Raw genomic sequence first — 13,363 nt, 5'->3', positions numbered from 1 at the left:
GTATTGGCAATAAGTAATAGGAAATTGAAATAAGGAATAGATGGGAGGTTGGGTCTTTAGTGTTAAGACCAATTTATGTTTTATTGTTTGTTTGTGTAATTCGGTATTTGTGTTTACACTTTTTTCTTTTCTTGCTGTATCAATAAAAATCTAATAAATAAATAAATATAAAAAACCTTCTACAAATGTTTTTGCTATAGTAAGAGCTGCTTTTAAAAATGCATGATGCAGCACAAAACTCAATTTATTTAGGTTCCTACCGCATTTTCCAAGTTTTTTTCAAATTCTTCCAAAAAACGTGTCATGGCTGGATCTCCCTCAAAATCATTAAAATGGTTGTTCACCCACAATAGTACAACTCGGGTAACCTAAAAACAAGTACATATGTGAAGTTAATACAAGTTTCGTTTGTAAGAGGAAATTAGGTTGCTATTCTTAATATAGTTTTGACACTAACAACCAGTCAAGTAGCTTTTGTACCAACTATATACCTTTCCACACTATGAGCCAATTTGTCTATGCTTTTATACATTTTTTTAAAAAATAATATGACTATCTTTGTTACCATAGAGAACAGGCCTACAACTCAACACCTGGAGTACTATCTCTCTTCCATGGTTTTCTTATGAATCAATATTTCAAAGTTGCTGCCCTTGCAAAATATTTGTCATTTGCAACGGCTGCTTCTATGAAACTTACACTAATAAAGCTAGAATTTCCATCTTCATTTTTTTGACAAAGTAGCCAATTGGGCTATAAAATTACTGCACAACTGGCAGTCTATCAGATACCTTGTCAGTTTAAAACAAAAATGTTTTTCAAAGAGATCTATCCAAGTTCTCTAACCGCATAAAATGTTACTTCCTGTTCTGAGGGCAATGCCTTTATATGTGTAAACGTATAATGATACACAACTTCTGAGGTCATACTAATTATGACTATATTTTTTTTTAGTGATAATCATTTTACTTGGGATATCTCTTAGCTGAAAACAGTGACTGGTTCATGGGTGTGAATTGAAATACCTAGGCATAAATATGAAGCAAGAATAAAAGTTCAAAATACAGCATAAATATCTGAATCATAAATGAGTTTATTTCTCGCATGTTTTCCCCATCCCCCAGGTCTGGTATATGATGGCAGAGACTTTTATTAGGCAATAGAAACTTCTACCAACTGCAAGCCCAAAAATATTTAGGAATATTGCCTGTTCTCAGCATTCTCCGAATTTAAAACATTGTACATGCTTTATTATTACTACAATTTTTATATAGTGAATACATTATCTTTCAGATGATTTCTAAGTTCTCTGTGTTTCACAGTACTGTAAGTCACCACACCAAGAAGTTCAGATAAGACTTCATAAAGAAGAGTGACCCACTGTGAGGCAGCTGTGAAGACGGCAAATTCTATGACATGGATCCTTAGGAAAGGAACCAAAAATAAAACTGTCAATGTCACAATGCCATTACACAAATCTTTGTTGAGACCACATTTGGAATATTAGGTACAGTTCTGGCTGCCTCACCTCAAAAAGGATATTGTACAGTTAGGGCGGAAAGTTCAGAAATAGTTAACCAAAATGATCAAGGAGATGGGGCAGCTCCCTTATGGTTACAGCATTTGGGACTTCTTAAAATAGAAAAAAAGGCAAGCAAGAGGTAATACAATAGATGTTTATAAAATCATGCACAGCATGAAGAAAGTGGATAGAGAAGCTTTTCTCCCTCTGCCATAACACCTGAACCTGAATGTTGAAAGATTCAGGGTATTGAACATAGTTAAAATATGGAACTCACCCCCACGGGGGTGAGGCAGTAATAACCACCAACTTGGGGGCTTTAAAGAGGACTGGACAAATTCAAGGAGGAGGAGGAGTCTATCAATGGATACTAGCCGTAAGAGCTATGTTCTGCATCTGAATGCCAGTTGTGTGGGCTACACACAAGCATCCAGTTGGCCACTGTGAGAACTTGGTGCTGGCCTGGATAGGCCACTGACCTATCTTCCAGTACAAGAAAATTACCAATCAGGGTTTGGTTCTCTCTCATCTAGAAACTAACCTTGTCCCGGAGACTGTCTACTTGAAACCATTCCAACAGTTTATCCCCAACTTCCAGGGGGCTTGCCAAAAATGTTCTGTATGTTAAGAGAAAGTCTTCAATGTATGTTGGATCCACAATAGAATGTTCTTCTATTAAATGTGTAATCAGGCGTTCAGGTGTTGCCTTAAAAACAAGAGATGACAGTTAATAAAATAATTCCACAAAAACAACATACCATTTTGTAATATCACCACCCAGCCATATATTATTTCCACAATATATAGCCATTTGACTGCATAACAAGAGAACTTCTATGAAGATGAGAAACAAGATCACTTTGTTATGAAACTGAAAAATGCTATATAATAAATCAACTTCTTTGTAAGGTTATGTTTTTGATCACCTTAATGACAATGTGTCCTTTCCTGGTTCCACTGCGGTCCAGCTCTCTGTGCTCTTTCACCATAACAATTTCTCCTTCTTCTTCAACCTTGTGTGTATTTTTTTCAACATGGTTCAGAATTCTCCAATAATCCTGCTGGGCTATACATACAAACTATCCAAAATAACAGAGGGGTATAAATACACAAGCAAACACTTTTGGGTTTTTTTAAATGCATCAGTCAAGCCTAGACACATATAACATAATTACAAAATGTAATTAGAAATCAATCTGTTTCCATCTTGTTCAACCTCATAATTTATTTATTTTTGTAATACCTTCAGAGATTACTACAACTGATACATATAGATAAGAAGTCTAGATGAGAACTTGAATTCAAAAAGTAAAATTGTCCTGAGCCCGTTTCGGCAGACTTTGATATATAAGTAGGGAAAGCAGTAGTTCTTGTTTGCTGAATAACCTATGCTGTGAGCAAGAAAGCTGTAAGTGGTTACCTTTTGCCAAAATTGCACTATTTTATTTCTGGGATGATTAATTAAATAGAATTTTTAATGAGAAAATGGAAGAATGTTTTACTATGAAGTTATCTTACCTGGCAGTCATCTACTTTGGTCCGAACTACACCATTCATATATTGCTTTTCCAGAGAGGGAGTAATTCCAAAACTATTTCCCATACAGAGACTTTCCGTTTTCCCATCTCGATGGCTGATTTCCACAGTGCCATTTAAAATAACATACCAAGAATCAAGCTAGAAAGAAAACCCAATAAAAGCATTTCAATTATCTTAAGCATCCAACTGTATCAACAATAAGCTAAACAGAAGGCTCACTGGATGCTTAGTATGTATGCCTCTGCAACAGCAATATAACCATTGGGGTAACAATAAAAATGATTAATTTAGTAGTAATGTTAACAACCGGTACCCATCTTCCATGACCAGATCAGGAAGAAACACAGAGATGAATGAGATATTCGGACAGAAATCCTTAATTAGGATTGTCATTCTAATGCAAGATTCAGGATGTGGTATTGTTGCTTGAGTTCAAAACATTCATCAGGTGCATTTGAGAAACTATGGCTTGGTTCGCATGGCACATCTTAGTTACAAACTCATGGCCAGTGAGAAGAAAACTTAACCATGAGCCCAGATCCAAATAATTGTGATCCAGGAATAAAAAAGTCCAGGGAGGAACAAAACAGCTGCAATCACCTCTCTGGGAGCCCACGTTTGCAAAGTTTCACTAAGCCATAGTTTGCGTTACCATGATGTACAAACCAGGCCTATATCTAAGGGATAGAAACATGGTTTGACATTTGAAATAAGCTAGCAGTAGGTCATAAAAAACCCCTGTGAAATGTTTTTGGAGCTTTTGATAATATGCAGTGACACTGGGGAGTTATGCACTGCTACATATGCTGTAAAACTGAAAACATTTCACCCTTATCTCCATGGTAAAAAATATATATTATAGGTGTTTGATGATCACATAGCAACATGATCATGGCATGCATTATTCAGTACTTACTTCTTGCCCATCATTAAGAATGATGGCTCCTGCTTGTTCTACAACTTCAAATATCATCACTGAGCAGAGTTCTCTCCTTACAGACATAGTCATGTTTGCAAATGCTGGAAGCTGGTGCATGAATTCCAGTAATTGTTCTATAAGAACAAAAATAAATATATGTTAGAAACAAAGCAAGGCAACATTTACTTAGGTTTCACTACCATGCAGGTTGGTAGTATTTAATATATCAAAAATGGATTTCAATCTGTATTTGTGTCACTCATCAGTTTATGTTAGTTAATAAGAGTGGTTACAATGAGTTGGAATCAAAGAGGACCTTCAGCATGCAAAGGCATCTTCTACTAAAAAATGGGACTTTTGAATGAGAAAAAGTGAAACATATTATGAAAGCAGAAGCATGAGAACTGCTATAGAGCTATTTTAGCATTATGCAAACTCTTCTGAAAGACTTTGCAAAACTATGCCAACAACTATTGTTCTATTACTCATAGTTATTTGGATCCAACCCCATGTTAATAGTACACAAGGAGGAAAGTAAGAAATACCAGTCCAGTGTTAGAATGGCCCAATCTGCACACTTGGAAGTGCAGCAAGATGTTTGGGTCCTATATGCATAGGAATTGATAACATTTAGTGGGTGGTTGCTTCCCCTGCCTATACATTCACACACAATCTATATATTTTATGCAATATATGAGGTTAGCTATAGATAAAGACAAAGGGAATGTGTGTAAATAGATACCGTATTTTTCTTCCTATAGGACGCACTTTTCCCCCTCCAAATATGAAGGGGAAATGTGTGTGCGTCCTATGGGGCAAATGCAGGCTTTCGCTGAAGCCTGGAGAGCGAGGGGGGTCGGTGCACACCGACCCCTCTCGCTCTCCAGGCTTCAGGAAGCTATCCACTAGCCGTGGGAGACGCAGCTCTCCGACAGCTAGCGGAGAGCTTGCCTGCACCCAGAAGCTTGGGGCGCGCTGAGCTCAGCACGCCCCAAGCTTCGGGCTTCGTGCAGCGCTCCGCTAGCCGTGGGAGAGCCGCGCGAAGTCAGGCAGCTCTCCCACGGCTAGCAGAGAGCTTGCCGGCACCCAGAAGCTTGGGGCGCGCTGAGCTCAGCACTCCCCAAGCTTCGGGCTTCGCGGAGCGCTCCGCTAGCCGTGGGAGAGCTGCGCAACTTCGCGCAGCTCTCCCACGGCTTGTGGATAGCAGCCTGTTCTGGGGGCTGGGGTCAGGGGAAGCTCGGGCTTCCCCCGCCCCAGCCCCGCACGTGGGGGGGAGAATAATTTTTTCCCCCTTTATTCCCCCCCCCCAAAAAAAAACACTAGGTGCGTCCTATGGGCCGGTGCGTCCTATCAGGCGAAAAATACGGTAAGTGAGACCTGCAACAAAATGTTGCATTGTGAACTGCTTCAGTTCAGAGTTTTAGCCAGACAGACACGCTCTCTTCAAGGATTCTCAGTTCCATTCTCTCCCTCTCCAAATGTCAACCAAAACGGCTAGGGCTCTTTTGTGGGAGGGGGTTATTCTTTTGTTTTGTTTTGAAATGTACCTCTGCAAACCTTAGGGTTCTCCCAAGCCTGCTACTATCTCTCTCATATATGTCAATGGTGCCACTTTGGCTACATAAGGATTGGCATGTGTCTGTAAAATACGCTACTATATCAGTTTGTCATTAACTTTCAAATTACTAGATTATTAGGGATAATCTGTTGAAACTATGTAGAAGTACTTTCTTTCTTTTTACGTCTCACCAATGTCATCATCTGTTTTGTCAGCAGGTTCCTTTTCAAGGCATTCCCGTACAACATCTCTCCCCAGCAGTGGATCTGAAGTTCTGTCAATGTCTTCATCTTCTTCTTCATCGTCTTCAGAATCAACTGGTGCTTCTGGGAGACCAGTTAGATCTACATCTCCCATCTCACTTTCGGTAGCCTGTACATAAAATCAATGCAAGTTCTTTAAGTTGCTGAAAATTAAGCACATAAATTTTGACACAAATCCACTTTGTTCTGGTAATATCAACTACCAGCCAAATGAACAGCCTGGAAGAGCTCTGTGGATAGCCTCCAGCTGCCCTGTGGGCAAACAAGTTATACTCGTCACTAATGGACCCTTGTGATTTTGGGGGGGAATGGTATTGGTGATAATCAGTAGAGCAGGACTAGAATATTCCACTTGCATAGGTATTTGTGAAATCCAAATGTTAAATTCCATCAATAACAAACACAGAAATTAACAGATTTTCAGGACCATAAAGCTGGTGCTGTCTGCAGCAGAAAGTAAGTCAGAACAAAACTGACAAGTTCTGCCCTATAACCAATTTGACATAAACAATAATATTATATCCTAAAGGGAAAAATTGTTAAGATGGCTAAAAGAGTGACTGTACATTTAAACAGAATGATTTAAGCATTTATTATCTGCAACTAGGCCATGTCATATGATGCCGGTAAATTTAAACTCAAGCTAGGCAAGGTCAGCTAACCTCAGCAGATCCAGCTTGTTCTCTAAAAGGTTCAGAGTTTCTTTGAATATGTGGGGAACATAAAACTCAGCCCTTCAAGAGACTCTCAACAGTCTATCAAAGCAGCAGCTCATTTGATTCCTATATGGCTAACATATATAGAAAACTCCTGGCAAGTAAGGTCAAGTGGCAGTTTAAAAATAGAAAGATTTAGCATTTGTACAATCTAGCACTTTATACGATGCAGCAGCATTTCTTTTGACAAATGGTTTTGTCAAGCAGAATCACCGTTTATAGCTTGTATTTTTAAAATAATATTGTAATAAAGATACAATTTAACTTATGGAACACTAAATCAGAAACAGTAAAAGCAACCAAAAGTTGAAAGGTAAATTCAGGTAACATTAAAGATCATCTGAATAAGGTCTCTGTCAGCCCACTAGCCCCTCTTCAAAACTTGGCATCTCTTCTTACTTTGGAAAAGCCTCTATTTTCCCTCTGGAACTATTGCAAGATGGTCTTGCAAAAAGCCTCAAGAAAAGGACCTCCTTCTGATGGCACCACACCAGAAGAAGAAGAGTGGATTGGTAGGGTAAGAAGAGGGCTTTTTCCAACTCCATGGAGACACACACACAGTGAGAGAGCACTGCTGAATATGAACTTGCATTTTTGGTGTTTCTCAGTGTCTGTTTCTGCATCTGTCAGAATGTATAGTGCGTGTGAGGGTCTGTATGTGTGTTCTGGAGAGTATGTATGTATGTATGTTTACACAGCAAAACATGTGTTTGCCACTTTGACCACAGCCATCACCAATATGCAGCCCTCAGGAGGTTGGCCAATTTTCAGCATGCTCATCCACTGAAGGTGCGGGGAGCTACTCAAGGTCTAGATGAACAAACCATGTGGGTTGCGTGGGGGAAAGGGTTTAGTTCACTGCCAAGCATGGCCTTCGTGAAGGACAGTCAACATTTCTGGGAGAAGGAACTCAACTCATGATTTCTGTATATCTAGATCAGTTGTAGCGAACTTCTGGCCCATGGGCCTAATTAGTTAAAAGCTGTATTCAATGTATCTGCAGAGATAGCTCTGTCAGCACAAATATTTCTGCTTGCCCAAGGAAACCATCAGCCCTCTCCTCTGCATGATGTCCTGACTCTCCAAAGCAGATTTGGGGATGGTGCAGGGAAACACTGGGTAGGGGGAAGAGAGGGAGGAAGTTGTGTTATGCTAGTGATAATTTCTTATACTGGCTTCTAGCAGACCCACAATGAATAAGACCCACAGAATTTATTTTAATTACTTAGGTAGTTTATTAACCTCTTGAACAAAGAGGTCTTCTCCAATTTGGCCCCATTAGGCTCCCCCATTTGGCCCACTTGGCTGCTTATTCCAAGCCATGCCCACCAGTCCATCATATGACATCAGGAACAAGACAGGTAAAGACATCATTTCAAACTGTGCTGAATTCAAGCCACAACTGCAAAGGAATATTACCCTGCCACACCACTTTCAGGAGTGATAGAACAAAATACCCTTGGGAGCTCCTGTTTGCTCTCATGTGTATCTGACCACTTTCAAAAGCTGCTGACTAAGCACACTGAACTTCAAATTTCTTACAGATATAGTTTAAAGTTTAAGTAATCTGATGTTATATGTTCTCTGGTGATTGAAAGGTGCCCTCCGCCCACCTGTCAAAGTGGTCTACAGCAGGTTGGCTACTTCTGGATTCAACTGTACAGCTGGATCTAATTCCCCATCCCTGATCTATATATTAAAGGAATAGTCTCTTCTTCAGGGAAAGAAGAAACATTCAGAAAATATAAATGGATATTCAGGGATCCAGTCTTAGAGCATTAGTAGTATTGAACCAAAGAAGATGGAGGCAACTGAGAGATCACTTGGAGTCCCAAGTACAATATTTATTTTAATATCTGTGGGAGAAGATACACAAAGGAATCTATTTACACCTATTTACACCACATCCTCTTTCAGTGTTCCACGAAACTTACATATTTTCGTCTAGTAATTTCATGATAGATAATTTTGATGCAGAAAAAATGATCAAAGGATCAGAGTCTCAAATTCACACAAAGCAGTAGCTGCAGTGATCAGCATGGACAGAACAAATACTGTATTTGTTCCATTAGCTATGATGAAATCCAGTTGCAGATCAATTTTGTTAACATATGGTTATAGGGCAAATGCCCTAAGCAATTTAAAGAGGGCAAATAAATATGGAAACAAATGTGCTTACTACATGACAACAGAAAGAGATTCAGTTACATGATTATCAACCTATACAGCAGATGGAAAGCAATAAAAACATTCCAATTCTGCTGTTGTAAATATGAAATAGAAGGAAGACACACTGATTATGAGCTAAGAAAGTAAGAACGTTTTCTGAAACAGTACTGATAATATTTATTTAAAATGTTTGCTGCAAGGATTATGCTGTCAAATTAACATTTGTAAAAGATCTCAACCCTACACATAATTTATTGTGTATGTAAAAACATTCACTCTGTGCCACATTCAGTTCAAGGAAGCAGCGCATAGGTCAGTTTTTTCACATCTGTAAGTAAATCATAGACCCAAGAGATGTTACACCTTGGACTTTAAAACTGAGGTCCTGGATCTATTCAAAAGAGAGATATGTGGTTACATTCACGGACTTCTTTCACAGTCAGCCTTAACAGCAGCTCATGTAAGGTGACAGAACCACTACTTTAACAGCTGATCCCCCAACCACACAGAGATTACATAAAGTGTCAGCTTCAATACATACATTATCAAGGATATCAGATAAAAGTTATAATAATCGATGTGAATATATGCATCCTGCATATGTAGACTTTGGAATGTTAGCACACAATCTTTAGAGACTGCAGATGGACTTCTTGATATTCTGAAACACTCTGTTAATTGATTTTATGTACCTTTGGATGGAATAAGCCTCATTTAACATTACTTTTTAAAACTCAGTCTATCATTGTGCACTGCTTAAGAAAAATCTACAGTAGAAGTAGTAGATGACGACAAAACAATTAAAGCATATCAATTATGCCAAGGTCATCCACTGTCACTTAATGTACTTTAGGGAACATTAATTATTAACCTATAGTGGATCAATGATGAATATAACCTCCAAGATGTATTTAGATACAGACTAAACAGAAGTGAAATAATTAAGTTGCTTTTTATAGAATCCAGCATATATCAAAGAAGTTGTGTGACTTACTCCACAATATTAATTTGGAAGAAGGGTGGAGCTAAATGTTAAATGCACATGTGCGTAACAAGAACCAAACAGGAACAAGTGATTAGGAGCAAGAAGTAGCAAGGAGGAATAACATATCTTTCCCACATCTATTGCTTTTCCTGCCCACCACTTTTCCTTAAACCTTGGCTGGATTGTGTTCAGACTAATAGAGAAATTACCCTGTAATTTATGAAAGAATCGTGATCTGCTGGATATTGCCTTACCACCTAGTTCTATGCTTGTTTAAATCCAACCAATTATAGTAGACTTGCTGCTAGATAAGTATGCATAGGACTTCAGCCTTAATCAGGCCTCTTAACTTTGACAACTACTTTATTATATAAAAATAATAATAATACAGCACATCCAAAAGGCCTCAGGAGAAACACAAATGGAAGGCAATTTGTTGCTCATCAGCTGGCCTTGTGAAAACTCTGGTAGGAAACTCTGGTCATTTTCTATCCACCACTACATGAATGGGGCCTGAAACATGGGGCTGGAAATATTCCAGGACATATCCCAAGCTATTCCATGACTTAGAAATGCATGAATCTGACATGTTTAACCCAGCTGTGCAATCTTTTTTTTTTCCCTTTTGTCTTTTTTTTTAAAGCTCACATACATAGACTCTTCTACAGTCTTTCTCACCATGAATGTCTAGAAGCTGATGGTCCAGGCAGGAGACTAATTATTCTGGGCTTACTGCATGGCCGTAAGGTATAGATGCCTGGCTTTCTATATATTTGGAGCCACCACATAGTTCACTTTTAAGCAGTTGTCTGAATCCACAGAAGAATTAAGCAGGAACAGATACAGGAAAATAGGAATCTGCCTTACAAAGAGTAAAACCGCTAGTCTATCCAGCTCAGCACTGTCTCAGCACTGTTTTAAACCTTTCCAGGGTTTAAAACAGGGATGTTTTCCAGGTGAACTTGGAGATGCGGCAGGTTGAATATGGGGCTTTTGTCATACAAAGCAATTGCTCTACCACTGAGATATAGCTGTCCTACTATATATTGTTGTCTGATTCTTGAATTCAAATAATCTTCCCTGTAGTCATAGGAATTTTGATCCAAATCTTCTTTTTTTTTTGTACTACAAGCTCTTTAGTGAGACACAAGTTTCATTATAAGGCAGCCTTAAGTTGCGTGTCAAGACCCTCAAGGCCTCCCCCCCTAAGTTGAATAAAAACACATGGGTTCAAATAGCCAAAAGCCACGCCCCCCCGGCCAACCGGAAGAAGAAGAAAAGGAGGCTGAAGAGTTTAGCAGGGTTCATGTCATTTGTTCCCCTAGCAATGCAGAAGCCTGAAGCTCTGTATAAAAAACTCTCAATAACCCAATGATACAAAGTGTGCCTACATCAAACTAGAAACACATACTTACGTCTATTTATATTGTTTAAGCACTGTTTCCTTCCTATTTCGCAAACAGCTCTATATGCACATTTAATGAGACTAATGTAAAATATAAAGGGTTGTATCCAACAAAGTTAGTGTAGAAGAATTGAACCTAGATCATTTAAGTTACCCATATTAATTTATTCCAGGGAGTCTACTCTGAATAGGCCTAATGTTGGAAGCAACCCAGCTTTTACCCAATCTATTATTGTCAAACAGTTGACAATAATTAATTAATTAATTAAGCCAAACTTGACTTCAACACACACACATATCATTAAGAGCACTGCCCTCCTTTTCAGTTGCTGCTGAGCCTAGTGATTGTTCAGTGGCTTGGGACTCAGGACACCAAAACACCTCTGATTGCATCCTAAATCTCAGTTGATACATTGCTTCTTTAGGCATCATGGGGGGGAAACCTCCATTGGTTACAATAGCCAGGTATCACTTGAATAACTACCTATTATCACAAACACTGATTTTATTATTATTTCAGTAAGATTTTAACTTGAAACAAATAACATCATTATCTTCCAAATCAAAACTTAATATTCCTCTGGTCTTACTGAACCCAACATATTACAGTGGTACCTCGGGTTACATACGCTTCAGGTTACATACGCTTCAGTTACAGACTCTACTAACCCAGAAATATTACCTCGGGTTAAGAACTTTGCTTCAGGATGAGAACAGAAATTGTGCTACGGAGGCACAGCAGCAGCAGGAGGCCCCATTAGCTAAAGTGGTGCTTCAGGTTAAGAACAGTTTCAGGTTTAGTACGGACCTCCGGAACAAATTAAGTACTTAACCTGAGGTACCACTGTATTTTGTTCATTGTGCTGTCAAACTTTAAAAGTATATGATAGCAATCTTATGCTTCTGCTAGCATACAGGGATTCAACCATTTAGGTCCTCCCTCTTTTTATGAAAAGAGAATGTTAAAACAAATTTTGGACTTACTTGGTAGATGTCAGATAAACTGCTACTCCCAGAATCACTAGCAATGCTGCAACCAGACTGACTTGAAGGGACATGTGTCACCTGTGGATGTTGACCATCTGTGAGATGCATCTTGGTCAGGTCTGCAGGAAGCTGGAAGCAAAGTGCAATGTAAGGGAAGTTAAATAGGCTTTCAATTTCAAGCAATTCATGCTATGTTTAACTAGATATAATTTAATGCTGACTGAGAAAATGCAATATACGTTGGTTTTATTTTTTATTTGGTTGAAATATTGTCAGTTACCAACTACAGATTAAGCCTCATTGAGTTTAGGAAAACAACTTACAGTGAAAACTTGTGCGTGTAAAAATTGCACTGGCTGCCAATTTGCTAAGTTCAAGGTGTTGGTTCTGGTGTACAAAGTCCTACACCTCTTGGGACCACAAAGGCTAAAAGAGCATCCTACCCTCTACGTACCCAATTGGTCACTGCTTTCTACAGATGAGGGTTTCCTGCAGATCAAGAGATCTGTTCTATAATATATAGAGATCTGATCTTCAGTGTGGTGGCGCCTAACCTTTGAAACTCGTTCCGGTTATACATCAAACAGGCACAGTCTCTATTGCCTTTTTGGTGCCAATTAAAGACCTTCCTTTTTAAAAACGAAGCCTTTCAAAAGGAGATCAATATCCTAGGCTATACCTGTATTGAATAGGAAATGAATTTTACATATGAAATTGCTTAATTGCTTTTATACAATGGAATTGTTTTCATTGGTTATGTTTTTACTGTGAAATTGCTTTAAGATGTTTTATGGGAAGTGTTTCATAAATTGGATCGAATAATAATAAATGTTTTGTATGCAAGTGGTTCCACATTCTAACCTAAGCATCTCCATTTTCCAGTGCTGGGAAACAATAATACTTCAATAGCCTCTGCTGCCACATGCTTCTTTGCAAATGCATTCTGCAAACATCTGTTGCTATCACATTATGCAACAATTATTAGTACAGTGTGTTTGGCATAATACAAAAGTGTTAACACAATAAATATAAGGGAGGAACGACTACCTGAAATGATTATCTGTATTTAATTACAATAATAAAATATTTAGTTCAGAAGCAGAATGACAGCTATTAAGACATTGTGTTCATTTGAGCCTGTGCTCCAAATGTTGTAATACTGTTCCTAAAAATAGAAAGAAGAGACTCTTCAGTGGAAAGATTTAAAGCACACCTTGAGTTAACTCAATTTTAGCACATTTCAAAACAACCTACTTAAAACTGTATTTCTTTTTTAAAAGAGAAAATCATAACTGTGAAC

At 38.4% G+C, this 13,363-nt stretch overlaps 1 protein-coding gene across 7 annotated transcripts in view; it reads right to left on the bottom strand.

The window, feature by feature from the left end:
• The window catches only part of RAPGEF6 (Rap guanine nucleotide exchange factor 6), a 139,988-nt gene that overhangs the window by 50,278 nt on the left and 76,347 nt on the right, over nucleotides 1–13,363 (bottom strand). For all 7 annotated transcript variants that reach the window (XM_077924521.1, XM_077924517.1, XM_077924519.1 and 4 more), the window contains 7 exons: nucleotides 12,061–12,192; nucleotides 5,730–5,910; nucleotides 3,978–4,114; nucleotides 3,041–3,199; nucleotides 2,449–2,601; nucleotides 2,064–2,228; nucleotides 261–368 (listed from right to left, as the gene is read on the bottom strand). In XM_077924521.1, the coding sequence (XP_077780647.1) occupies nucleotides 261–368; nucleotides 2,064–2,228; nucleotides 2,449–2,601; nucleotides 3,041–3,199; nucleotides 3,978–4,114; nucleotides 5,730–5,910; nucleotides 12,061–12,192 (1,035 nt within the window). The remainder of the gene's footprint in view (nucleotides 1–260; nucleotides 369–2,063; nucleotides 2,229–2,448; nucleotides 2,602–3,040; nucleotides 3,200–3,977; nucleotides 4,115–5,729; nucleotides 5,911–12,060; nucleotides 12,193–13,363) is intronic.

This window comes from Podarcis muralis, chromosome 2 (genome assembly GCF_964188315.1).
Source record: "Podarcis muralis chromosome 2, rPodMur119.hap1.1, whole genome shotgun sequence".
In the NCBI taxonomy this organism is placed as follows: Eukaryota; Metazoa; Chordata; class Lepidosauria; order Squamata; family Lacertidae; genus Podarcis; species Podarcis muralis.
This window is presented reverse-complemented; position numbering and strand designations above follow the sequence as displayed.